The sequence below is a fragment of the Amphiprion ocellaris genome, chromosome 6 (genome assembly GCF_022539595.1).
Source record: "Amphiprion ocellaris isolate individual 3 ecotype Okinawa chromosome 6, ASM2253959v1, whole genome shotgun sequence".
In the NCBI taxonomy this organism is placed as follows: domain Eukaryota; kingdom Metazoa; phylum Chordata; class Actinopteri; family Pomacentridae; genus Amphiprion; species Amphiprion ocellaris.
The window spans coordinates 11,518,955-11,546,783 of NC_072771.1; the positions used below are offsets into that span (position 1 = coordinate 11,518,955).

Sequence of the window (27,829 nt, forward strand, 5' to 3'; positions counted from 1 at the left end):
CAAACTAACCCCGTGTCCTGAATTGTCCCAGTCTGTTGACCAGCGTGCACATTGGCCTTATTGTTTTCAGATGCTTTGTGCTTGCAGTGACTCCAAGCATGTATCCAGTGGGTGAGTGTCAGAGAGGCAGAGGAAAAAAGCATCCCAGCTGCTGCAGATGGAGCTCACTTTTAGTGTCTATATTTGGCAAACATTGTGAAACTATGATAGGTGATGGCAGCCTGACAAGTGCGGAAGTTACCATATGGCTCAAGTACTAATAGTGAGTCAGTCACAACGCTAAATGAGTCAAACTGCTGATTTATGGCTTTTAAAAAAGGCAAAGAAGAAGCAGCTAAAATTTCATCTGGCAGCAAAAGGTAGGAGATTTTAAACTATTCTAAGAAAATTTCTTTGGTCTGCCTGTTTAAATTACTTCTGAAAAGACCTGAAAGTATGTCATGAAACTTATTGTAGAAGAATGGAAGTTCAGTACTTCCTGCAATACTCGGTGGTATTCTTCCTGCATTCCTTAAAAGAAGAAGGGGCGTGTTGGGGCTGGTTTGGGAGCCTGGTGTAAGTTTGTTGTCAATGAGGAAGTGGCTGTGACAGGTCCAGGAGGGCCGGTGAAGGTGTGGCTTCACAAGAACAGCAGCACAGCATGCAGGTAGACAGCATAAAGACTGAGAAGAGCACTATCTGCTCTGTTACAGTGACTGTCTACACTTGGACAATGACACGAACACTCCTATTGTGGGTCCTCATCCTAAATGCCTCGCTCAAGCCCTCAGGTAAGTCACTGGATACTGTTACCTGCACTCAGCTCAGTGGCTAATTAATAACTAAAGCCTGGCTTAATCCTGTTCTATTTATTCAAAGCACTTTAAATTGCAGGCTGCTGTTCCTGAGCATCACGTAGTGCTTTAAAGTACCAGACTAAACAGGTCATATTGCATTTTATCAGAAGTAAAATGAATGTAGATGTTTTTACAATACTTGAATACTATAAAGATGTTTTCTGCTCATGAATGATATCTGCGTCCAGTTCGATGACTTTACAACTGTGCCCAGTGCAATGGCTTGTACAACATATGATTAGAAAGAAAATTCTCAAGTGTCCTGTTATTCTGCCTGGTGTAACATCCTCAACTTGTTACCTTCCAGTAATCCTTCATACCACAAACAAATAGAGGGAAATACTTTTGGTGCATTGTTGACACTGTGACACAATGTCAGAGCTGAACTTTGGATCACAACAAAGTCACCTCCCACTCTTCAGGTGCTACTGCGTACCAGGTAGCTGTGATTCAGGGAGTCTTACTCATTTCCTCTCAGTCAGTTTGTCTGATGGGGTAGTACAGTCAAAAAGTGTTTTTACTTTGGTGGGACAATGTTTAATAAAGATGAGGCAGAGGATGTGTTTGAACAAATTTGGTTCGTCGATGCTTCAGCAACTTGTGACATTGTTTGAGGTTTGTCAGAGAAAAATTCTGTTGAAAAGATTGTCAAAACAGGAACTGATGAAATATACATAGAAGACAAAAGATGAAGCAGGACTTCTGTTTTATTAATACGGCAAGCAAGGGCCAGTTTGAGTCCCCTGCAATTGTGAAACTGTGAAGATTGAAAAGTTCTCATGTACAAGTTTCTTCTGACTCATTCTGTGAAGTAACACTGTTAACCCTCTGAACTCCAAAAAGTTGCTTGGTATTTTTTTGCTCCCGTCACATTTTTACTCACCATGGACTCGGCTAACACTGCAATATAAAGTCCTGCACCTCTATGGAAAAACACAGCTCTGGCCAAATGGCAAAAAAAAATGGAAAGGCCCCACAGTCATCAAAAAAAGAAAATTTGACTCTATGGAGCATAGGTATTTAATGTTCATATTTTTACAACCGCTACAAACCCTGCGTTTTTACACTATTTTGCACATTCACTAGAAAGACATTTCATCGTGCTGAATGCATCTTCCAACAACTTACTGACAGCTTGGACCTCTGTATGCCTTTAAGAATCATACAACATATATTTTACTGATGATGTATGTTTATACTTCTCTCTCTCTCTCTCTCTCTCTTGTCAAATATTTGAATAACAAATGTAGAACAAAGTGATTTTGATGAAATGCCACAATTTTAAGCTTAATTTTGGTTATTTTTCCTGACAAACCCGTACATCATACATTCATGGACCTTTGAAAAAATTCAAATCCTTTTATCTGTTTTTAGTCTCTGGCTCTATTAACTGGTGTAATTTTGGTAATTTAAAAAACAAAACAAAACATGCCTTTCTAACTTGGGGTTCAAAGGGGATAATGTAGCAAACACATTTTAAACATACTATAAAGACAGTTCAGTTTTCTATTCCATTTTTCATATTATTCACAGTGAAATTAAATTTTAAAATAAAATCAATGTCAACCTCTACTGCTGTATTGCTAATGCTCATGTAGTGTCACTGACCGACATGATGTTACATTTGGATCATGCCTTATCCTTGCCACATTGTGTTAGCTAATGGTGTTGAAAGGCCAACTGGTGATTAGAAAACCCTTGTACAATTGTGTTAGCATATGAATAAAAGTATGAGTTTTCATGGAAAACATGACATTGTCTGGGTGACACCAAACCTTTGAACAGCAGTGTATGTTTTCAGCCTAAATAGTGTCTGCAGTCATTCCTTTCTGGCTGCTTAAACCTCCAGCAACCTTCACTGACAGCATGGACAGCCTGTCAGTAGCCTGAGGCCCAAAGAAAATCAGAAAGCAGTTCAGTACACCACATTGTGCTGCAGGGTGATGCCGTACAGGCAACTGTTGATAGCAATCTTTTTTTGGTGTTTTTTTTTGTTTTGTTTTTTTTTTTATCAATGAAGATTTTCTTTCATCTGGCCTATGCTGACGAAGAAAATACAAACATTAGTGATCAAACTGAATCTTCAGATGTAAGGGGACATTTCCACCTCGTTCCCACCGGAAATGTGTCTATGGTTTGACCAGTCCTGCATGAAGATACACAACTTTCCATTTGATAAGGGTATCAAAAGATCCCTTCACTGATACTGAGCTTCAGACATTGTGTTGATACTTTATACGCTTCATAATAATGTGGCATGAGTTGCTAAACACAGACAATAGAAAATCCCATAATTACACTGCCGGTTGGTTGCCCAAGTGTTGAAGCCAAAGCCACAGATACCAGAGGGAATGCAAGTAGTGCAGCAACAATTCTGCATTAATCTGCCCTTATCTTTTGTTTAGCCTGCTGTGATCCAAGATATCCGTAACTTATTCTTCAGGGTTTTTTTTTTTCTTTTCTTTCTTTTAAAGTATCAAGTCTGTCGTTTTGTACAAGGTACACATTAAGTGGGGTTAATAATTAGGGATGTAACCGATGTTACAAATATACTGTCTCTAGAATGAAGTTCTGCAACAGCACCCAGAAAATGCTTGGAGTTCAAAGAGTTAATCATGTGATTCCTCTGTTAATTATAACTGGGCTGCAGCTTTCCAGTTCAAACCAAGACTGGAGGGTGATGCCAACCAAAGTATTTAACTTTTTTGATGAGTTTGGAAGCCTGAAAAGTGGCTGAATGTATTTAGCTTAGTTTAACACAAAAACTGCAAATGAAGAGTTTGAATGGGTTTAACTGAAAATATCGCTTTAAATAAGTATGAACCTTACTATTTGTTAAATACACTCAAAACATTACAATCTTTCTTTCATGCAACAATAATGTGTGTTGTATCTCTACAGAGAGCCATGGTCCTGAGTTTGAAGAAGGGAAAGACTATGAGGTGGTCCGACCTGTCAGACTTCACACAGTGAGAAAAAGACAAGCTGAGGTAGTTTGGTTTTGCTTGTTATGATGACTACAGGAAATGTAGAAGGAGAATTATTTACTGACGGCACAACTTTGCATTTTTTTCCACAGCACCTCAGACCTCAGACTATTAATTATGCAATGACCGTGGGAGGAAAAGGCATTGAAATGCAACTAGAAAAAAATAAGTAAGTTTTCACTTCCCTAAAAGCGTGCTTATGTGGACAATAAGGACAAAAAGATACACATACACTAAAAGTATGGGGTCACCCAGACAATTTCATGTAGTACATGGAAACTCACATTTTATTCATGTGCTAACAGTATTGCACAAGGGTTTTATAATCATCAGTTAGCCTTTCAACACTAACAACACCTTTCAAGCTAACACAATGTAGCATTAGAACACAGGAGTGATGATTGCTAGAAATGTTCCTCTGTACCCCATGTAGATATTCCATTAAAAATCAGCTGTTTCCAACTAGAATAGTCATGTACCACGTAAACAATGTCTACACTGTATTTCTGATTCGTTTAATGTTAACTTCATTGAAAAAAGCTGCTTCCTTTCAAAATAAGGACATTTTTAAGTGACCCAAACTTTTGAATGGTCGTGTACTTGATGGTGATATAACCATCTGACAAGGTAATGTAACGATGTCTTTCTAAAATACTGATTGCTTGACCATGAACAACTGATACAGCAATTCAGAAGAGACTCTGAGTAATGTGTTGCTGATTCAAAGCCTGAAACAAAGCAGGTCCTAACATTAAGAAGTCTAGGTAATAGCTGAAGCAGTGCTTCACTGCAGCTTCCTGGTTTTACTTCATTTTTTCACCAAATTTGTGGTTAAGACATTTTTACCACCTCAGAATCTGTCACACACGTGTGTGAAATTAAATGTTGAATTTTTGTTATCCCATGTTTATAAAATAAGAGAGGTAAGCACATGGTATGTTCAGTTATTTTATATCTTTCCATCATCAGTGAATTACTCACCAAAGACTACACTGAGACTTATTACCAAGAAGATGGGACTCGAGTCACCACAACACCAACAGATATTGTGAGTTTGCATTTGTAAGCAAGTTTCAGTTCCACATGTATGTGATGTGATTTACCTCCAATGACATGCAACCATGTTTTCTAAACCACATGGTTTTAAAACATTTCTTTGACTGTAATTCAGGAGTAAATATCAGAAAGATAAACTGATTAAAAGAAAGTTTAGTCCAGTCATCAACTTCATGTCCTTACCAGGATTACTGCTACTATCATGGGAGGATTGTGAATGACAGTGAATCATCTGTTAGCATCAGCACTTGTGATGGACTCAGGTGAGCAGTTAGGTTATCCTGTCTTTAATCTTACTTTCTCTAAACTGTCATTGAATTATCCAAATGCATGACACTCCCATATTATCAGCATTGCAAACATAACCTCATGCTGACTTCACAGGTCACGTTGAACCACAAAGACTGAAGCCAGAGAACCTGTTTCTCTGTTTGTTTTAAGGATTAGGTTCGTAATGTAGATCTTATAGTTCTTGATATGAACTTAAAACTGCATGAACAGATTTTTGACCAGCTGAGGGCAGCAAAAAAAACAAAAAGATATGTATATATATATATATATATATATATATATATATATATATATATATATATATATATATATATATATATATATATATATATATATATATATATATATATATATATTACCTGCTACAATCATCACTTCTCCAATTGATACAACTTCACTGCCAAACAATAGCCTATTTTCACATCCACAGTATACATGAGGGAAATATCATATAAATGTTAAATGATTGAACTCAGGAATGAAAGGTGTGCTGTGTTTTGTGGCATTAAGTTCCTGCTGTGAGCCCTTTGTTTTATAGGAATCTTAAACTGTTAGCTTTTCAAATTAAGAAATAGCAAATACTGTTCAGATTGAGTAATGCAATTACAGTAAGGCAAAATAGTTTTGAATCACATTTAAGTGACATTTCATATTTTACTCTATTCTGTTGAGTACTGTAGACGATACAAGGGAACAAACGAGTCCACCTGACAAATCCAAACTCTTCTTTATCTCTGTTTGGCTTTCCACCACCCCCTGAGGGAAATATCTGTCTCTTCAGGTGCTAAATGCTCTCCCCTCATTGGATAATTCCAAATTTCTTGTGCCAGGCATGTAGCAGAATTTACTGTTTTGCTCAAAAAAAGTTGCTTGCTGTGTGTGGAAATCATAATGACTTCAACAAGAACAAAATATTACAATCACACAAAATCCAGAACATACTTGCTATGCTAGCCTATTGCTACAAGAACCCTCTGTAAAAGACTAACATGCATGATGTTGGTTTAGGGGTTACTTTAGAACATCTGCCCAGAGGTACCTGATAGAGCCTCTGTCTGGTGACGATGAAGGAGATCATGCAGTGACGACATTTAATGAGAAGAACTTCACACCTGCAGTGTGTGGTGTCACCAACACCACCTGGAGTGATGACTACGAACCACCAACAGGCCGCAGCCGCTCCAGATCAGCGGTAACATTACTATCTCGATACTCTGCATCTTCTCGGTTATCAGGCAATCTGAGGTTAAGTTTGGCATGTAACAGAGAAACTAAATGCCAACACATCAGTCTAGTAATGTTACGCTCAATAAATAACTCCAAATGAAAACATTAACAAAAGAATGCCCTCTTTTGCTCTATTCTTTTATCCTTCAGGGTATTTCTATTGTCCAGCAACAGAAATACATCAAGCTCTTCCTTGTTGCTGATAACCGTGAGGTAAGATGTAGATCATTTTAATAACAGGAACTTTTCTAGATATTTTTGCACCCTTTTTTGGGTAAATGACATGTCCAGGCTTATCTTTTTAAAACTGTACAATGTCAGCTAGCCAGCAGAAGTGGATTTTCTTGGGCAAAGTCTGTATTGTCATCAGTCTTGTGGGTAATTTCGAATGAATCCATTACTCAGACACAGAATGTGACTTTACTCTAACATGATAGCATGGTGTTTCAGTATGTGAAGATGAAGAGAGATCAGACCGTGCTGAGAAAGAGGATATTTGAAGTTGTCAACTTTGTCAACATGGTGAGTCAATGTTTTTATTTTTTTTTTGTGGCAAATTCCACAACACAAACCGCACAAAGCCACAGCTAGTAAGGAATTTAACATAGATACAGTCTATAGACTCACATCTATCTATATTCATCCAGCCCAATGTCTTCCCATCTGTATCCAGCAACAATCCCAAAAGTCTCTACATTGCCTGATACTGATGTAAATGTTACAATGGTGTTCTCATGGTTTGTTTTTCTTGATCATCTGCAGGCATACAAACCCCTGAGAACCTTCATTGCTCTGGTGGGACTGGAGGTGTGGTCCAATGGTGACTTGATAACGGTGACACCCCCTGCTGGGGCCAACCTGGATGCTTTCAGAACATGGAGGAACACTGAGCTTGTGAAGAGGAAAAAACACGACAACGCACATCTCATCAGGTCTGAATGAGCTCTATAAGAACTTAATCAGTTTGTAATTATATAATTCAATTTGAGATAAAGAATTCAAATATTCCTTGTGTGTAGTGTGCAAAATGGAGGATGCTGCATGGAGGAAGTTCATTGCTTGTATACTGTTTCTCACTTCACTTCATGTTGGAGGTTCTTGATATAAATACTCAGCTTTTAACAGTCAGCTGTCAGCAAAGACAATAAAATCTAGCATTCTATGTCTAAAGCTGTCATGTTTTCACAAGTTTAACCACCTTGACACATCAGATCTCAGTGTACTTGATGTTTTAGGTTTCAACATAATGCTTGTGGACCAAGATGGCTGAGATGTCACAAATTCTTCTTGTATGTTCATGTCTCAAAATTTGCGATAGCACAAGTAAGATTTAGTGATGATGTTAAAAAGACAGTTTCCATGTGGCACTGACAGCCTTTATACAGAATCCTGTATCACTCTAAGCTCGAGGAAGAGGTGTGTGAACCAAGTCGAAAGTTACGTTCGGACTACCAGAGCTGACACAGTAAATTTTACAATTTGCATTCCTGATTATTTCTGTCAAGTGGTTCCATACCTCTGTAGTGTAAGTTTATTTGATGTCAACTTGGTCGACCTTGCCATTTCAAATCATGCCTTTGTGACGCCCAGATGGCTCAACTGTTTGAGTGGATGACCCATAAACAGGGGCTATAGTCCCTGACTCAGTGGTCTGAGTTCGATTTCAACTCACGGCCCTTTGGCGCAGGACTTCTCCCCATTCTTCTCCCTGCTTTCCTGCCGGACTCGCAACTTAACCTGTCAAATATGGCAAAAAGTAACTTAAAAAGAAAAATTATGCCTTTGTGGAACTGACAAATTGCTTATGTTCCAAGTAAGCAACTTAATGGAACCCACAGAGCTGCTAATACCTCCCATCTGGTCTTGGTCCTGTAAAGTTTTAGTTTTGTTCAGATCGATGGATGAAGGGATGAACATCATGAATAGCATTTTGTGGTTTATAGTTAAAGTGTTTCTCATCTTCTTTTGCAGTGCTATTGACTTTGAGGGAGCCACTGTGGGTCTGGCTTACATTGGGACTCTCTGTTCGGGTCACTCTGTCGGGGTCGTACAGGTGAGGTTTTCCAGGGCTGCTGTATTTCATCATAGTTCATCATATTCTTGGCTGGGTGTAATGTTTTGTAAGTGGGTGTAAAGATTTGTGAGTTGAGGCTTTGCCCTTGTTGAAATAACAGACTTTATCCAGGAAACTGTATCTACAACTCATCATTTGATCAGATGAGTTTAATTAAATTTGTGAGGAACATTGTGATTCATATCCTGGACCATGATTCTACTCCCAACACACATATATGATCTTTTGGCCAAATCGCCCACCAGAGTACAGATACGCACAGCCCACAGAGGATGAACTGGAATGATGCTGATTGTGTCCTTATCTTGCTGTAGTCTTGCAATATTTTCAGATACCACTCACTGGATTGGAACAAAGTTTTGCACAGTCATTCATCTTTGCTAGATGATGTATCCTGTTGGATGGCGTGACCTAATTTTTAGTACAGGCCTTCATACGACCTCAGGGTGAATTGAGGGCTTTGGAGTTATCTAATTGCTTTGGAGATCCTCTACATTTTCTGCTAGCACCATCATAATAACAAAATTTGGATTTGCCTGATTCTTTGGTTTTGCCCAAATGCCTGCGCCTTAGCAATAAATATCAAATATTTTATTGTCAATTTTGTCATTGTTAGTGTAGCCTCACCAAGCTGCAGGCACACCAAGATCTTGAAAAGTGCCAGTGCTAAAGCAGTACTGTATCTATAGTCACATATTATCAATCCATTCTCTAAAAGGTTTCATTATTTGAAGTTCCTCACTATCTCCAACAAGTGGCCTTCTGACTCTTTGTTATGTTTTATTTTCAAGAGAAACATAGTGATTTCTCTTCATTTGTAGTGCAGCACATGTCCTTACTTTGCCATGAAAATAGAGGAATTCTGTCAAGAAATTCAAAAAGCCTCCACATGAAGCTAAGCCGATTGAGGAAACACTTGATCTTATCATTGATGATACCCTGGTGTGTGTTTGCTTTAAATAGTTGTGAAATTCTGATTATCATTTATAGATTTCCAGTAAAGTAACTGGTGCGATGTTTCCACTTAGGATCACAATGACCGTGCAATTGCAGTGGGAGCAACCCTGGCCCATGAGATGGGCCATAACCTCGGCATGGACCATGACGACTCCAGTACTTGTGCTTGTTCTGGGGATAGCTGCATCATGGCTGCAGCCCTCAGGTAAGAAAAATCATTATAAAGCCTCAATAAAAAAGATGTGTCTATGGAAGTAGGTCACCAGATTCTGTCAGGAAATTATTACTTTGTTTAACAAATGCAGCATTTACAGTAACAGACATGACCTCATTTTTCAGGCAGAAAATCCCCTCCTTTGTTGTATTGGTAAAAATAAGAGACTGCTGAAATTGATTTAGTTTCTTAGGTTTCACGGTGGCACCCACTCACTTGAAGGGAAATTTTTCACAAGACACATTTGCTCAAAACTTTTCTAGTTGCCAGTTTTGCCTCCACATTGTCTTACCCACTGTGGAGTAGTATTTACCCTGCAGTTCCCGCTTTTGGAAATATTCTAATCCCACAGACTTTGACTTTTATGATGGCACGCAGTACCCGTTGATGATTAATGGGTCAAGGTCTGCTCAGTTTCTTCTAAAGTCAACGATAGATTCTTTTGTTTTTGTGGAGTTCAGGACTAGATTGATCTCTGAACACCACATCGTCAGTCTTTGGACTCATCTCCTCCTGAGCTAAGTCCAACCACAGACATGTTATGGACAAACTTGTTAGAGTTGTGGATGGGGGCACAGTCGCATGAATAAAGGATGGAGCTCAGCGCACAGTCATGTGGGAAGCCAGTGCTGAGTGTGATGGAGGAGAGGTGGTTACCTATTCTGATTGTTTGGGGACAGTTGGTTAGAAAAGCCTTGATCCAGTTACAGGTGGTCTGAAAGTCCTAGGTCACTGCTGGGGATGACAGTGTTAAAAGCATCCTCACATAGCTCCCTGGTGTTCAAGGTGGGTCAGTGCAGTGTGCGCAGGAGTGGCAATGGCATCCTCTGCGGACCTGTTGGCTCTTTAGGCAAACAGTTGTGGGTGAAAGGTGGGTGGCAGGCTGGCACTGATGTCCTGTAGGACAAGCCTCTCCAAAGCATTTCAATTCAATTCAATTCAATTTTATTTATATAGCGCCAATTACAGTCAAATTGACGCTTTACAGAACCCATATGCCTGACCCCCAGAGCAAGCCAAAAGGCAACAATGGCAAGGAAAACACCCTTTTAACAGGGAAAAAAACCTCGAGCAGAACCTGGCTCTAATGTGGGGAGACCCATCTGCCTGCTGGCCGGGCGGGTTGAGAAGGACAGAAGAGGTAGAGAGGTAGAGATAGAGGGATGGAGGTAGAGGGGTAGAGGGATAGAGGTAGAGGGTTACAAGTGGAGGTAGACGGATCGAGGTAGAGGGATAGAGATAGAGAGGTAGGGGGGGACACAAGGACCATAAAACACACAGTTTAATACGTGCATGATAAGACAGATGATAAATGCAAAGTACAACTAACATGGAAACTAATTATAGTTTACTGCTATGGTGTACGGCTCTGGCATTATATATACTATATATATATATATAGCTGGGGGTAAATTCAAAAATATTTAGATGAGCAAATCAAGTATAGTAAGGGCAATGCAGAGTAGATCGGTGGAAATGGGCAGCTTGAGGTGGGAGAACAACCACACATCTGAAGCATCCAGCTCTGGGACCAGGGACACTCGGAGAAAGGACACAGGGAGAAAGAGAGTGAGTGTAATGCAATAATGGTATATATAGTAAATACATAGGTAGTTAGAGAAGGGCTCAGTGCATCAAGAGAGGTCCCCCAGCAGCCTAGGCCTATAGCAGCATAACTAGGGGCAGACTAAAGGGACGTCAAGAGGGGAAGTCAGTTGTGCAAATGAAAACACCAGCTCACCCCGTCAGGGTCCCCCAGTCAGCCTTAACTATAAGCTTTGTCAAAAAGGAAGGTTTTAAGCCTGGTCTTAAAAATAAAGAGGGTGTCCGCCTCCCGAACCCAAACTGGGAGCTGGTTCCACAGGAGAGGCACCTGATAACTGAAGGCTCTGCCTCCCATTCTACTTTTAGAGAATACTAAAAGTAGAGATACTAATCAGACAATCAGACGGAGGGAGAGGACGCTGGCGTGACTGTCGCCGCTTCTCCCCCACCAAAAACTGCTAAAAACCTGCGTAAAATGCGCAGCTTTTAATCGTTTTAAATTGTTTTAAAATTGTTTTTAAGTTTTAAAGTATGCAATGACTTTCAAGTAATGGCCTAAGCGACTAGGGACCAAGTTTCTCTTACCTTTGCTACTGTTCTCAAACCTCGACTAAGGACTGAGAACCCCTGTTGCTAACAGCCCCAGAGCTCTGCTACTGGATCCTCTGTCCCACTGTTGGAGATACCAAAGAAAATTTGCCGTGTCCAAGCCTCTGGATAACACGATCACTTGGGGGACACCAGCTAACGCCGACATTAGCCATCTCCTCTCGGCGGCAACATGCTCAGGTACTCGCCAGCACGTCTCCTCGCCATTAACACCCGTGCTTCTGCCTCGGTGGACTCTGCTGTCATCAAGCAACTGGGAATCCTTCGCCGACCCCGCTATGTACATAGGGGGTCCCGTCGTGGATACATTTATTCCAGAAACGGTGGTGAGTTCATACCATCATTCTGGTCCCGGCTCCCTGCTCGAAGTGGCGCACAGTCAAGACGTCATCGGAACACCGACAGCTATGGACCAATTGAAGCCGTGGTGAGGAGGAAGTTTGCTGAAATTCCTGGAGTGGATCATGGGACGGATTCTACCATCCTCTGCCCTTCTCCCCTGAACAGGATGAAGACAGGTGGAAAATCTGGAGTGGATTTTAGTGTTCTTCACCCACTGTCAAAATTGCCATCCCCTTCTCATACTAAGCTGGAACTGTGGAATGCCCAGTCACTGGGAAATAAAGCCTGCTTGCTTCATAGTCACATTCTGGAAAATAGGATTGACCTCATGTGTCTTACTGAGACCTGGCACAAACCCGAACAATACTCAGAGTTAAATGAGGCCTGCCCTACTGGTTATGCCTACCTGGAGAGAGCCCGTACCACTGGCCGTCAGGGATATGGAGGCCTGGCTGTGATATATCGGTCAGACATCCGATTGACCCCAGTGCCAGTACCAAATACATCTACCTTTGAGTGCCTAGCATTCAAATGCGAGCATCCCACTCAGGTAACAGTAATCCTTATTTACCGGCCACCTAAGCCAAATTCACTTTTTCTCTCAGAAATACATGACCTATTAATGTCATTCTGTTCTACAACAACAAATATTTTAATTCTGGGAGATTTTAACATTCATGTGGACTCCTCATCCAATCACACTGTGGAAGAATTTCTGCAAGTGCTTGACTGCTTTGACCTGAAACAGCACGTTGATGTGCCTACACATGACAGAGGCCACACTTTGGATCTGGTGATAACAGACTCTCTTCCAGTGAAGAGCCTCCAGGTGTTTGACATGGGTGTGTCAGATCACTGTGCGGTGTCAATGGCAGCATCCTCATTACTTGATAAAAGCAAGAGGCAAATCTGCTTTAGGAATTTAGATAAAATTGATCAAGCTGCCCTGTCTGCTGATCTCAAAGAACTGTCTACAGACTTCACTACTGCTGAAGAAGCTGTGCAGTATTATAACACTAACTTGCACAGTCTTTTAGACAGTCATGCTCCAGTAAGATCAACAACCGTCACTTACCTTCACTCAGCTCCATGGTTTACTCCGGAACTGAGGAAAGTAAAAACAGCTGGACGGATTCTTGAGAGACGCTATGTGAAATCTGGCCTTACTGTGCATAAAATTGCATATCGGGACCATCAGAAGCACTACTCCAGTTTGTTATCTGAAGCCAAATCCGTTTACTACTCCAATATAATCAACAAAAATTCAGGAAACTTAAAACAACTCTTTACAACCATAAATCATCTCCTAAAACCCAGAACATCCTCAATTATCTGTGCAACACAGGATCAGTGCAATAATTTCTGTGACTTCTTCTCACTCAAAGTGGACAACATTCGTGGACCTCTTTCCCGAACTATCCGCATGCCCTTAGCATCTGTTACTCCTGACCACAGCTTTGCAGATTTTGTGGAGGTGGAGGTGCAGGAGATTGAATCAATGCTTCGTCAAATCAAACCATCAACCTGTGCTCTAGACCCACTCCCTTCTTTTCTGATAAAATGCAACACTTCAGCTCTCAGCCCCCTCATTACCACAATTATAAACTCTTCACTCCGCTCTGGTCATGTTCCATCCACTCTCAAAACAGCGCTGATCAAACCACATCTTAAAAAACACAACCTTAATCCTCAAGACCTGGCCAGCTACAGACCTATCTCAAACCTTCCATTCCTTTCGAAGGTTCTGGAGAAGGTTGTAGCTGGCCAGCTCCACGATCATTTATCCACATACTCACTATACGAGAAATTCCAGTCTGGTTTCCGTTTAGCTCACAGTACAGAGACAGCCCTGGTCAGGGTCACCAATGACCTTTTGGTGGCCTCTGACCAGGGCTCTCCATCACTTCTCATCCTCCTGGACTTAACAGCTGCCTTTGATACAGTTGATCACAACATCCTTCTCCACCGACTACAATACAATATTGGTCTGTCCAGTACTGTGCTAGACTGGTTCAAATCATTCCTGGCAGGTAGAACTGAGTATGTGGTCCTGGAGGATGCCCAGTCAAGACCCCACTTTGTCACCTGTGGGGTCCCCCAGGGGTCTGTCCTTGGCCCCACCCTCTTCAATATCTACATGCTCCCCCTGGGCCACATCATCGGCAAGCATGGAATGTCCTTTCACTGCTATGCCGATGATACTCAGCTCTACCTGCACACTGACCCCACTTCCACTTCAGCACCATCAGCCCTGATAGCCTGCCTGGAGGAGACAAAGGCATGGTTAGCAGAAAACTTCCTTCAACTGAATGCTTCTAAGGCTGAAGCCATTCTCATAGGGACCCCTCACCAGCTCAAATCCTCTCCCATCTCTGCTATCTCACTCTCTGATTTCTCCATTCCTCTCTCTTCCTCTGTAAGAAATTTGGGAGTCATCTTTGACCCACATTTGTCATTTGAACACCACACACAAAATCTCTGTAAAATCTCATTTTTTCATCTAAAAAACATCTCAAAACTTCGTCCCACTCTCTCCCCCTCCGATGCTGAGAAGCTGGTTCATGCCTTTGTCTCCTCCAGGCTGCACTACTGCAATGCCCTCCTCGTCGGGATCCCAGCAAAAAGCCTCCTAAAGCTTCAACAAGTGCAAAACACCGCCGCTAGGATCCTGACGAGGACGCCCAAACACGCTCACATCACACCTGTCCTCCGTAACCTCCACTGGCTTCCAATCGCAAAACGCATCCAGTACAAAATCTGTCTGCTTGCCTACCAGTGTATACATGGACATGCCCCGGACTACCTTTCAGAACTCCTAACCCTTCGCACCATCTCCAGACAACTTCGATCCACTAATACCAACCTTCTGTGCACTCCAAGATCCAACCTGAGAACAATGGGCGACAGAGTGTTCCAGACAGCTGCTCCTGAACTGTGGAACACACTACCACCACCCCTGAGGGCCCCACAGTCCTTAGAGTCATTTAAGAAAGGGCTGAAGACATTCTTATTTAAGCTCTAACATATTTACCGTTTCTAAAGTGTTTCTTTTAAATGCATTGTAGCACTTTGAGATTTTATATGTAAAGTGCATTATAAATTAAAGGTATTATTATTATTAGAGATTCTAGGAACAAAAAGTAAACCTGCAGTCTGAGAGCGAAGAGTTCTGCTAGGATAATCCGGTACTAGCAGGTCTTTAAGATATGATGGAGATTGGTTGTTAAGAGCTTTTAAGAGCTATATTTCATATAGATCGGTGTGAGGAATACGGTCGACTTCAGGCAGGGTGAGATGATGGACGTGGGTAGGGACAGGTTGAAGATTTTAGTCAAGAATGTAGAAAACTGATCTGCACATTCTTTTACTGCCCTTCCGGTCACACCATCAGGGACAGCAGCTTCCCTCGGATTCACTGCTCTGAACTCAGCCTCATCTCACGCTGCTGCACTGTAAGGGTCTCTCTGAGACTGCTGAAGGTGTGATGTCAGCACTGCTGTGTTTACCTCAGTGTGCAAGAAGCAGTTTAGTTCCTCTGCCAGTGAGGCGCCACCATCGGGAGTTATGAGGTTGCTGGTCTTGGTGATGTGCTGGATGTCCTGCCACACCCACTAGGGGTCATTGTTCTTGAAGAAGTGCTCAGTCTTTCTTCTGCAGGACTTTTTCCCCCTGTAGTGGAACAACTGATATGTTGCTTAGATTTGGGGAGAACTCTCTTTCAATTTGCATGGTTAAAATCCCCAGTCAGGATATCAGCTGCCTCTGAATAAGTGATCTGGAGAGAGGTTTTGTCTGTGCAAGTAATCTAGGGCTATGCCAGCATTAGCATCTGGTGGAATGTAAACAGCTGTGACTAAAACAACAGTAAACCCACATGGAGGCTAGATTAGCCTACATTTTCCTGTCAAGTACACCAAATCACAAGAACATGGCTGTCTGTTATTTTGGCATTAGTACACCAATTGCTGTGAACATAAATACACAGTTGTCCTCCTTTGCTTTTGCTGGAGTTCGGGTTTCTGTCCCAGCAAAATGTTGTGTTGCCTATCTTGACACTGCTATCGTGGCATGTATCAGAAATGGACATTAAGATGAATACAGGGATAAGTGCCTTCAGTGACTGGAGTCACAAAAACTGCCTGCTACTCAACGCCTCAAAGACAAAGGAAATGATCATAGATTTCTGCAGATCCAAATCCCCTTTTCAGGCAGTGAACACTTGGTGTGGACATCGAGGTGGTGACATCGTATAAATATTTAGGTGTCCACCTTGATAATAAGTTGGACTGGTCTAAAAAACATAGACTGCATCTACATAAAGGGCCAGAGCCGACTCTTTTGCCTCAGAAGACTTCGATCATTAGACATCTGTAGTAAGATGCTGCAGATGTTTTATCAGTCTGTGGTAGCAAGTGTCCTGTTTTATGCTGCACCCTGTTGGGGAGGCAGTACAAAAAACAAGGATGAAAGGCGTCTGAATAAACAGGTTAAAAAAGCTGGCTCTGTGGTTGGAATCAAATTGAACTCATTGGAGGATGAGGTGGAGAGACGGGCACTAAGCAAGATGGAGGTCATTCTAAGAAACATGGATCATCCACTTCATTTCTGCCTCAATAAGCAACGAAACATCAGTGGTGAACAGCTCCTATCCCTGCGCTGCAGGACAGAAAGATTCAGAAAATCTTTCTTACCATCAGCAATTAGACTTAATTCTAAAATAAACAGATGAGACCCCAGACAACTGAATTTCCCTTCGGGGATAAATAAAGTTATTGTATTGTATTGTATTGTATTGTATTGAGTTATCTCCATGGCAACAGTCAAAACAAGTGGTTGAGGCCAAATCAAGTTATAAGCACTATGCAACAATCCTGCATGAATTTGTTGGTAATTGTTCTGCCACTGGTGAGAAAGATCCTCGGTAGCAGCAGTTTGTGTGGTTCTTTCCTCAGCCTTGCGAATAGACTAGACCAGCATCTACACTTCTGCTTTCCGTGTCCTCTCCATCTTCAGTGCTTGCCCGGGGTCGATAACAATCCACATGGAGCCCGGTGACCTGGCTATGTCCGCTGGTAATATTGTGTGCAAGTGCAGAAATTCATTTGTAACGACCTGATTACACTGTAAACCTACAATCAAAAGATCATGTCGACTGTAGGAGGGATTTGCATGTGAACAATTATCTTGATGGGATGTGAAGAATAAATGAAGTGAAGGCAGACTAGGCATTATGACATAAAAAAATCCAATTGTAGTACAAAAAATGTTACTTTGGAGTTAAATGTGTTGTTTCTCCTCAGCTGGAACGTTCCTCGGACTTTCAGTAGCTGCAGCAGCAACCACTATGAAAAATACCTGACAAACCGCAACCCCAGCTGCCTGCTGGACAAACCAGACTACAAGGGTATAGTGGCTCCTGCAGTGTGTGGGAATGGTTTTATGGAACAAGGAGAGCAGTGTGACTGTGGCACTGTGGAGGTAAATACACCTTTAAGCACTCATTCGAGACGCATTTGATCTAGAATTATTGCACTGATTCCTTTTAAAAAAGAAAAAAAATGTTATCACAGATCATCGCTCACTCACTTTCAGAAGAGTAACATAAATAACATGTAATCCAATCAAAGCATGAATCAGTGCATTTACACAGGAGAGTTTGCATGCATTTCTATTAATAGTGAAGAACAGGTCACAATCAGACTTTTTTGCCTTATGTCGTGTTCATAGCTATAGTTCTCTTTCATTGAGAACAACTAAATATTAAAGAAACTTGCAACACTCAACAACATACATGTCAAAACTGATTATTGATGAAGTTAGTAACAGTGAAGCTATTTTAATTTTCACTGAGAAGAACATTCCAATCAAAATCAGGTTCAGACCCGTTGTTGCTCCTGCTGGTATTCAGCATGTCCACAAACAACACCATGTTCCTGTGTTGAAAATAATAATAAAAAAAATCTGAACAAATGAACAAGAAAATAATACAAAAAGTAAACCCAAAAATACAGAAGTATACTGAGGAGAACAGAACAAAAAATAAGCTTAACACAGAAAACATCTGCTAAAAACAGCATGCTGTACTGTATGTGGTCTTTCTAGGAGTGCACCAACCCATGCTGCAACGCCACCACCTGCATGTTGAAGGAGGGTTCGCAGTGTGGGGACGGCGAGTGTTGTGAAAACTGTCAGGTGAGTCAGTACGAAACAATGTACCTGCTGCTTCCTGCCAAAACCTCCACGGCCTTCATGGACAGGTTCTAGGACCGCCTGCCCAAAGAGAAGGCGCCCAAGAACCAAGGCAAGAAGAGGAAGTTCGAGCCCCTCACTGGAGACTTTTCCAGCGAGAAGCAGAGGCAGCTGGAGCTTCTGAAAGTCATGGACAGCAAGAAGCCCAAACTTGCTGTGATCTGGTTGCTTGGTCAGTTATGGCCCTCTCTAGTGGCTGTTTGTGATTGTGTCTGTCTTTCTTCCTCCAATATTATTGCCAACATGTGGTTTGTTTTACTTGGAATTCATTTTTTTTTTGTTGCTGGATTTTTTTCCCAGTCTTATTTTATTTGCCAGATTGTATATACCCCACTTTCACGTGAAACAGTGTCAAGCAACTTTAACTTTACAGCAACTTTAAAAGAGTATTGATTAAGTTTAGAATTATTATTTTTATTTTTTTCTTTCATTATCATTATTATTACTCTTACACAAATATGAAAATGTGATAAGAGACATGGACACTGTTTTCTGTAAGAAACGAGAACAATTGGTTTGATCTTTAAAAATAAATTGTATTTTGTAAACTTAAATTGTTTAAAACTTAAATATTTCAGAATGATTTAACCAATATCCATTTGACACTGTATAATATGTTATATTACTAAAATGTGTGAAAATTGGCCTTAAAACTGGGTTAAATAAGATAAGATATTCCTTTATTGCTCCCACTCGCTTGCTCCAACTTGTTGCACAATGAAATACTTTCCATACAGGAGAAAAGTAATCTATGCCATTTTATGTAATCTCCTCATAGATTTCGCCTCGCTCCAGAGAGTGTCGCAGAAAGCAGGATGACTGTGATCTGGCAGAGTTCTGTGATGGGAACAGCGCCACCTGTCCTGAGGACGTGTTTGCTGTGAACGGGCTCCCGTGTGCTGGAGGTCTGGGTTACTGTTACAATGGTCAGTGTCCACAGAGGCCAGACCAGTGTGTCAAGATGTATGGATCAGGTGAGGGTCCTTATCTTACATTTACTTTGGACTAACTGATATTCTGCTGTCTGAAAACATGTTTGAAGGCCTGTTTTCTCATGTAATCTCTTCTTGCCATCAGGTGCTGTTGAGGCCCGCGCGTCCTGCTATGACCAGAACAAGAGAGGAGTCTACTACGGCTTCTGCAGACGTCCATCAAAGGAGCAGTACATACCCTGTCAGCAACAGTGAGTCTTACCAGAACATACAGTATGATAGTTCTCCTTTGTCTCTAGACTATCTCTTCACCCAGGTACAAATTTCATATATACGGGGAATGACCCCTCTGCTCGTCAGGATATCAAGGTCAAGGTCAAGGTTCACTTTATTGTCTCCTGTTGGAGAAATTTGTCTTAAACAAAGACAAAAGCAAGCTGCACTGCAACACATAAAAGAGAACACTTGCTACTAAAAACACATAAAATGCATGACATACAATAAATAAGTAAAAAAAATATATAAATGAAAAAAAAACCTAAAATACACACATACCCCCATATATACACAACTGTTCAAAAGTTTGGGGTCACTTAGAAATGTCCTTATTTGTGAAAGAAAAGCATTATTTTTAAAATGAAGATAACATTAAATGAATCAAATATACAGTGTTGACATTGTTAATGTGATAAATGACTGTTCTAGCTGGAAACAGCTGATTTTTAATGGAATATCTACATCGAGGTGCAGAGGCCCATTTCCAGCAATCACTCCTGTGTTCTAATGCTACATTGTGTTAGCTAATGGTGTTGAAAGGCTCATTGATGATTATAAAACCCTTGTGTAATTATGTTAGCGCATGAATAAAATGTGAGTTTTCATGGAAAACATGAAAATGTCTGGGTGTCCCCAAACTTTTGAATGGTAGTGTAAATACATACATCCTTATATACACAACATTTGGATACCTCCTTTTGGTAGCTGCACTTAACTGCTCACTAATGAGCATGACTGAGAGAGGGATAAAGGAATTTTTAAAACGGTTGAGCCTGCATAGCGGGACTCTGTGCCTTCTACCTGAAATCGACAGAACATACTCTGGAAACAGGGCATGTGATGAGTCTGAAAGAATATTGTTTGCCTGCCTGATGGTGGCCTGGACAAACAAGTACTTGTGGCATGACTGGAGCAGTGGTAGCCATGATCTCACTCGCCATCTTTACCAGGTTATGATTCTGAGTTTTTGATTTGACTGTCAGAGCCCCAAACCAGCTGGCCATCCTGTACTCAATGGTTGCACAGTAAAAAATCTACTGAATTTCTCTACAGACACCAAAAAGCCTGAGTCGTCTGAGAAAATGGAGGTGCTGATTTATTCTGGCACAAACACTTGCCACCTGTGCATGCTAGCTGAGGTTGTGATCTATGTGCACATCTAGGTATATAAATGAGGTGGCCTGTTTAATGTAGTTACCATGTATGGTCATTGGACTATGGTCACCCACTGATTTGGGGCCTAACAGCATCTCAACTTTTTTTCTGTGTTAATCTACAGTTTGTTGGTGTTACACCAGTCATCAAATTTATCCACAGCAGTTTTATGACTGCCTGGATTATGAGTGATCAAACTGAGAATGATGGTATCATCAGCTTAATGCACATGTGGATACTTCTTTAAGACACACGAGGGGGGTCATTCCCCGTACATATGAAATATGTAACTGGGTGGAGAGATAGTCTCTTCACTCAGAGAACCAAGGTTACAATGTAATTGTATGTTACTCTGCAGTGGAGCCTTCTTAGTATTGTTGTTGGTATAACACTCTCCTGCAGATTTTTGTTTCAAGAACAAGAAGTGTTGACTCAGAGGTTAAAGGAAACACAAACAAACCCTATGTATCCTTCACAGAGATGTGTTTTGTGGAAAGCTCTTCTGCCACAATGGCAATGAAAACCCAAACTACGGCCGCATGGTCAGAGTGGGAGACTGCAAGGCGGCTTTCTTTGAAGACTACACTAAAGACTACGGCCAGGTGGACACAGGGACGAGATGTGGAGATGGAAAGGTAACAGTCTGTGCAAATTATTATTTATTTATTTATTTTTGCTTTTTAATGCACTCAGGAAATGTCTATTTTTGCACTACAATCAGCTGAAAAATCACTTGTTGCTTCACTAAATCTGCAGTGTCTGTCAAAGTAAGTCACGTCTGTGTCACCGATTTGCCTTTTTCAAGGTGTGCAGCCAGAATCAGTGTGTGACTCTTGAGACGGCTTACCGAAACATTAACTGCTCCGCTAAATGCCCAGGCCATGCTGTGAGTACATCCTCATTTTAAACTGGTTGGCTGAACTACAACTCATGATTATTATTCCACCAAGGAACGTGGTGGAGCGACGATATGCGTCTGTCTGTCTCTGTCTGTCTGTCTGTCTGTCTGTCTGTCTGTCTGTCTGTCTGTTAGCAACATTACTCACAAACTGATCAACAGACCTTTATAAGAGTAATTTACACATGATTCGGTATAATCTATATAATCTTGTGTCTGGTGGTTTTAGTGTTTTAGTTTGTAGTGCCTACCGGAGGAGAGGAGAGGGAGAACAGTTTATGTCCAGGTTGAGTAGGGTCTCTGATGATGTTCCCTGAATGAATTAAAATGAACTACAACATGAGCAGCAGGAAGCAAAATAAGAAATAAGATTAAATAAAAAACTTGAATCATATTAAAGATACAAATGAGTGTAGTTATACTTGGTTCTGCAGGTGCACACCCATGAGGATCGTAATTATCAGCAGTAACAAATAGAGAGTTCAAAAGCTTGAGATTTTTTACATGTAAAACTCTGAAATCCAAGTACATAAACCAGTAGCTATGTTATGAAATAAAAGTCGTGACCTATTAATTCAAATTTATAGTACAGTACTTGAGTAATGTGTTTGGTTATGCATCACCATAGCAGAAGAATGGGGCTCCACAATTTAAGTCTTTTTGTAAAGAAAGAGAAAAGTGCTATTAGTGTTATTTGGTAACTAAACTGTAATAATAATAATAATAATAATAATAATAATAATAATAATAATAATAATAATAATAATAATATGTCCTGCTATAAAGAACTGGTAGCATCTGACAATGTTGTGATCTCCTTTGCGTCCTCCAGGTCTGTAATCATAGAAGTGAGTGTCAGTGTGAGCCTGGCTGGATGCCTCCTTACTGTGATTCAAAGGATGGGTCTTTCAGTTCTCTTTCTATGGGTATGATCCATGTACAGGTGTTCATTAACCCAAACATTCAATCTAAATTACAGTGTCATGTGACGCAGCCTCATCCCAACAAAACTGACCTCTGTTCCCTTTCTTCAGGAGCAACTGTTGCCGTCACAGTAACAGTTATATTAGTGCTTCTGGGTGCCATTGCTGCTGCGGTGGGGATAATCTGGAAGAAACGACAGAGTCCCCTCTTGCCAACGTAAGTAATCATCACCCTACTTTAGGTTTAGGTGTGACTTTTGCAAGGGTTGGTATCTGCAGATTAAAGGTCTCTTTTTATGACAGAACACAGACACAGAGGAAGCCTGTCGTGAGCAGCTGTGCTCGCCACCTGAACAAAGTGCCAAATCAGCCCAGGCCAGTCAGACAGGTAATGTGCTGAAATACACTGTCCTGACCTTGAATATGTTAAATATCTATTCAACACATTGTCTAACAGTACCTGAAATTTTAGGCTAGAAGGCCAAAACCCAAAGGAGCTCCACCTCCACCACCCCCTGCAGGAAACAGACCCAAACCTCCGAGTCAGAACTACATAGCTGCACGACAGGTACCAGAATCCCCTCAAATTTGTCCAGGGATCTAATGTGATACTCACAAATCGTAGGCCTCTGATCATCACAGCTGCAGTGTGTTTCAGTTACACTCCTGCAGTCTTATTTCTGTGATGAGTTTCATCGGGAAAGAACCATGATATTCAAACCGGCACCGAGTGGGTCACACAAAATTCACATCTCACTGTGAATCCACTAAAACTACATTTCTGGGAGGTTAGAAGTGAAAACAGTGAAAACATTTTGTATTGCATGCAAGGTGCAACATGCAAACCAGACTGATGCTTACTAACATATGTACCGCTACACAGCATACATGCATATATGATACATTTTATATTTCTCCCTTTCTGGTGGGTCCTTTGATTTAATTGGATGATTAGAAGACCCCTGCAGTTAATCACATGAAACTGACCAATTAGAACAAATTAGATTAAAAAAAAATACATTTTCATTGGTTTTCTCTAAAGAAGATGATTTGCATTACTGCAAATCCGCCAAGATATCAAATATATGAACTATTTTTTTCCTTTTTTAGTCACCTGAAGCAAGCATAAGAAGTCATTAACAACACTGGCATCAACATAGACTGCTGGTCAAAATTTTTAGAACGCCCCAATTTTTCCATTAAAAAAAAAATGAAATTCAAAGTAGTTCAAGTCCAATGGATAGCTTGAAATGGGACAAAGGTAAGCGGTGAACTGCCAGAGGTTAAAATGTAAGGTTACCCAAAACTGAAAAATAATGTACATTTCAAAATTACACCAAAAGGCCTTTTTCAGGGAACAAGAAATAGGTGAACAACTTAAAGCTGTTCTGCAGCAATGGAGGTTGATCAAGCCTTGAAAGTTGGTGCTACCAAATCCTACAGGAGTCCCAACTTTTCTAGATTACTTCCAACCCCCTCTGTCTGCATAAAAGTAGTGTTGCAACACACCGTGGCACCATACCCTCCAGAGCATTATCAAAACAGTATTGCACTGCAGAAAATAGTATGTTGCTATGAAAATGGAGAGGAAATGGCAATTAACAATAGAAGAGAAACAGATCATCATAACACTTAAAAATGGAGGTCTTTCCTACAGAGAAACTGTGGAGAAAGTCAAGGTGTCCATCCAGTTTTCTTCACCATCAAAAGGCAGTCAGAAACTGGAGGAAACTCTGACAGGAAGAGGTCTGGAGAACCCAAAGCCACAACAGAATCAGAAGAAAAGTTTCTGAAAGTCAACACCTTGATGATAGGCGGCTCACAGGACAACAGCTTCAAGCACAGAAGTCGTGTAAGAAGTCGTGTAAGTGGTCGTTGTAAGAAGTCTCAGTTCCAACTGTGAAGAGAAGACTTGGAGTTGCAGGTTTGACAGGTGGAGTTGCAGCAAGAAAGCTATTGTTAATATGTCAGAATATGAAAAAGAGGTTTGCCTGGACAATGAAACACCACCAATGGACTCCTGAAGATTGGAAGAAGGTATTATGGACTGATAAATCAAAATTTGAAATCTTTGGTTCATCAAGCAGGATTTTTGTAGCCATTGAGTAGGAGAAAGGATGGTTCCTCAGTGTGTGACATCAATTGTCAAACATGGAGGAAGAAGCGTGATGGTCCGGGGCTGTTTTACTGGATCCAGGGTCGGTGACCTGTACAGAGTGAGAGGAACCCTGAACCAAAACAGCTACCACAGCATTCTGCAGCACCATGTGGTATGTTTATAGTTGGTCAGGGGTTCATCCTACAGCAAAACAATGACCCATAACATAAGTCCAAGCTATGCCAGAACTACCTTAGGAACAAAGAACCAGATAATAAGCTTGAAAACATGGAGTGGCAGCACAGTCTCCAGACTTAAACCCCATGGAGCTGGTTTGGATGAACTGAACAGAAGAGTGCTTGTAGGTTGCAAAGCAACCTACAAGAATCACACATTTATGGGAACTTCTGCTACAGAGTTGGGAAAAACTTTCTAAAGAATATTTGATTTACATTGTGGAAAGAATGCCATGAGTGTGTTCAGCGGTTACACACGTGGACAAAATTGTTGGTACCCCTCAGTTAATGAAAGGAAAACCCACAACGGTCACAGAAATAATTTGAATCTGACAAAAGTAATAATAAATAAAAATTCTATGAAAATTAACCAATGAAACTCAGACATTGCTTTTGAACTGTGGTTTAACAGGATTATTTTTAAAAATAAACTCATGAAACAGGCCTGGATAAAAATTATGGTACCCCTAGAAAAGACTGAAAATAATGTGACCATAGGGACATGTTCAATCAAGGTGTGTCCTCTAATTAGCATCACAGGTGTCTACAAACTTGTAATCAGTCGGCCTATTTATAGGGTATAGTCGTCACTGGTGACATGGTCCAGAGGAAGCAAAGGAGAGAGTTGTCTCAGGAGATTAGAATGAAAATTACAGACTAGCCTGTTAAAGGTAAAGGCTATAAGACCATCTCCAAGCATCTTGATGTTCCTGTGACTACAGTTCCACATATTATTCAGAAATTTAAGATCCATGGGACTGTAGCCAACCTCCCTGGACGTGGCCGCAGGAGGAAAATTGATGACAAATGGAAGAGACGGATAATACGAATGGTAACAAAAGAGCCCAGAACAATCTCTAAAGACATCAAAAGTGAACTCCAAGGTTAAGGTACATCAGTGTCAGTTCGCACAATCCGTCGTCATTTGAGCCAAAGTGGACTTCATGGGAGACGACCAAGGAAGACACCATTGTTGAAAACAAATCATAAAATAGCCAGACTGGAATTTGCCAAACTGCATGTTGACAAGTCACAAAGCTTCTGGGAGAATGTCCTATGGACAGATGAGACAAAACTGGAAGGCACATCAGGTCTATGTTCACAGATGCAAAAATGAAGCATATCAAGAAAAGAACACTGTTCCGACTCTGAAACATGGAGGAGGCTCTGTTATGTTCTGGGGCTGCTTCGCTGCATCTGGCACAGGGTGTCTTGAATCTGTGCAGGGTACAATGAAATCTCATGACTATCAAGGTATTCTAGAGAGAAATGTGCTGCCCAGTGTCAGAAAGCTTGGTCTCAGTCGCAGGTCATGGGTCTTGCAACAGGATAATGACCCAAAACACACAGCTAAAAACACCCAAGAATGGCTAAGAGGAAAACATTGAACTATTCTGAAGTGGCCTTCTATGAGCCCTGATATAAATCCTGTTGAACATCTGTGGAAGGAGCTGAAACATGCCGTCTGGAGAAGGAACCTTCAAACCTGAGACAACTGGAGCATTCTGCTGAGGAGTGGACCAAAATACCTGCTGAGAGGTGCAGAAGTCTCACTGACAGTTACAGAAATCGTTTGATTGCAGTGATTGCCTGAAAGGTTGTGCAACAAAATATTAAGTTAAAGGTACCATCATTTTTGTCCAGGCCTGTTTCATGAGTTTATTTTTTTAAATAATTCTGTTGAACCATGGGTCAAAAGCAATGTCTGATTTTCATTAGTTAATTTTCATAGAATTTTTATTTATTATTACTTTTGTCAGATTCAAATTAGTTCTGTGACCATTGTGGGTTTTCCTTTCATTAACTGAGGGGTACCAACAATTTTGTCCACTTGTGTATATCTGCCAAAGGTGGTTCTTTGATGAGTCAAGACATTTTGGTTTCTAAATAGATTTTTTTTTATTTAATTTGTTTATTTGTTCTATGTTTTTATTTCAGAGTACAAATGAGACATTAACATGGAGAATTTACTATTAAAAACTGAAAAAATTGGGGTGGTCTAAAACTTTTGACCGGTCATGTATCTTCACCTTCGCAAAAATGTTAGCAAACAGTCATGTACTTAGCAACATTATTGTTTATGTAAAATCATGTTTTTGGCTATTTAAGTCCATTTAAGTCTCTTCTCTCTTTAATGGTCAATTGGTTATTGCGGATGCTGAATCAAAACTGTAAAATGACTGAAAACAAAGACAATGAGTTAAAAGTTGATACACAGTTAATAATTCTCTGTTTTCCAAGTGGGCCACACAGTCACGTGACCCAGTGTTCACATTAATTTGTATGTATGCAGCTTTAAGGTCTGTGAATTAATCCATGAATTTTCTCCTCCAGGCTCTGAGGCCGGTACCTCCACCAAAGGTCTGATGTCTAACACAGTGCCAAATATAAGCGAATCACTGGATGCATACCTTTGTCCTCTGTCTTCTGCTGCTGGAAAACCAGAGAAGCAAACATTTAGCAGTTCTTTACTGCAGTGCTGAAACACCAAGAGAGACATACATCCAGCAGGAGGGAGAGACTGGACTCTAATTATTACTGGAATGCCATGCACTGAGGACTTCAATGCAGAGATTCACTTTAAGTTATATAATTCACTTTTTACACTGTAAAGTTAGAGTTGGTAGTGATATCTTTTATTTTGTCACAGTAATGGTCTGACTGTATCAAGCTTATCGAGTATATTAGCATCTTCCTGATATTTTACAGTTATTTTTTTTAGAATCTTGAGAAATATCCCAAACTGCTCTAACGAGTGTGATGGACAAAAATTTCTGGTACTGAAGGGCATTGAAGTGCAATGTAATAGAAATGCTAACTCAAAGACTGCAATTACCCTGCCATTCACAAGTTCTGTCAAACGCTATATGTCTGCTTTTTGGTTAAGTCTCAAGGCAAGCCTTCTTGAAAATACATATATATAT

The 27,829-nt window shown here is 40.7% G+C and overlaps 1 protein-coding gene across 2 annotated transcripts; it reads left to right on the plus strand.

The window, feature by feature from the left end:
* Positions 1-183: 183 nt before the first annotated feature.
* Positions 184-27,829, plus strand: adam28 (ADAM metallopeptidase domain 28). Of its 2 annotated transcripts, XM_035956299.2 has the most exons (23): positions 186-359; positions 693-770; positions 3,738-3,826; positions 3,916-3,992; positions 4,793-4,871; positions 5,066-5,142; positions 6,179-6,362; positions 6,548-6,610; positions 6,848-6,919; positions 7,160-7,329; positions 8,369-8,450; positions 9,500-9,633; positions 17,439-17,616; positions 18,241-18,330; positions 19,166-19,361; positions 19,465-19,570; positions 21,229-21,385; positions 21,556-21,636; positions 22,481-22,574; positions 22,683-22,788; positions 22,875-22,959; positions 23,044-23,139; positions 27,240-27,829. In XM_035956299.2, the coding sequence occupies exons 1-23, from the start codon at positions 284-286 to the stop codon at positions 27,270-27,272; spliced, it is 2,403 nt and encodes an 800-aa protein (XP_035812192.2). In that variant the 5' UTR covers positions 186-283; the 3' UTR covers positions 27,273-27,829. The 2 variants fall into 2 exon arrangements, with proteins under 2 accessions (XP_035812194.2, XP_035812192.2); XM_035956301.2 differs by lacking the exons at positions 4,793-4,871; positions 5,066-5,142 and having other exon boundaries at positions 184-359.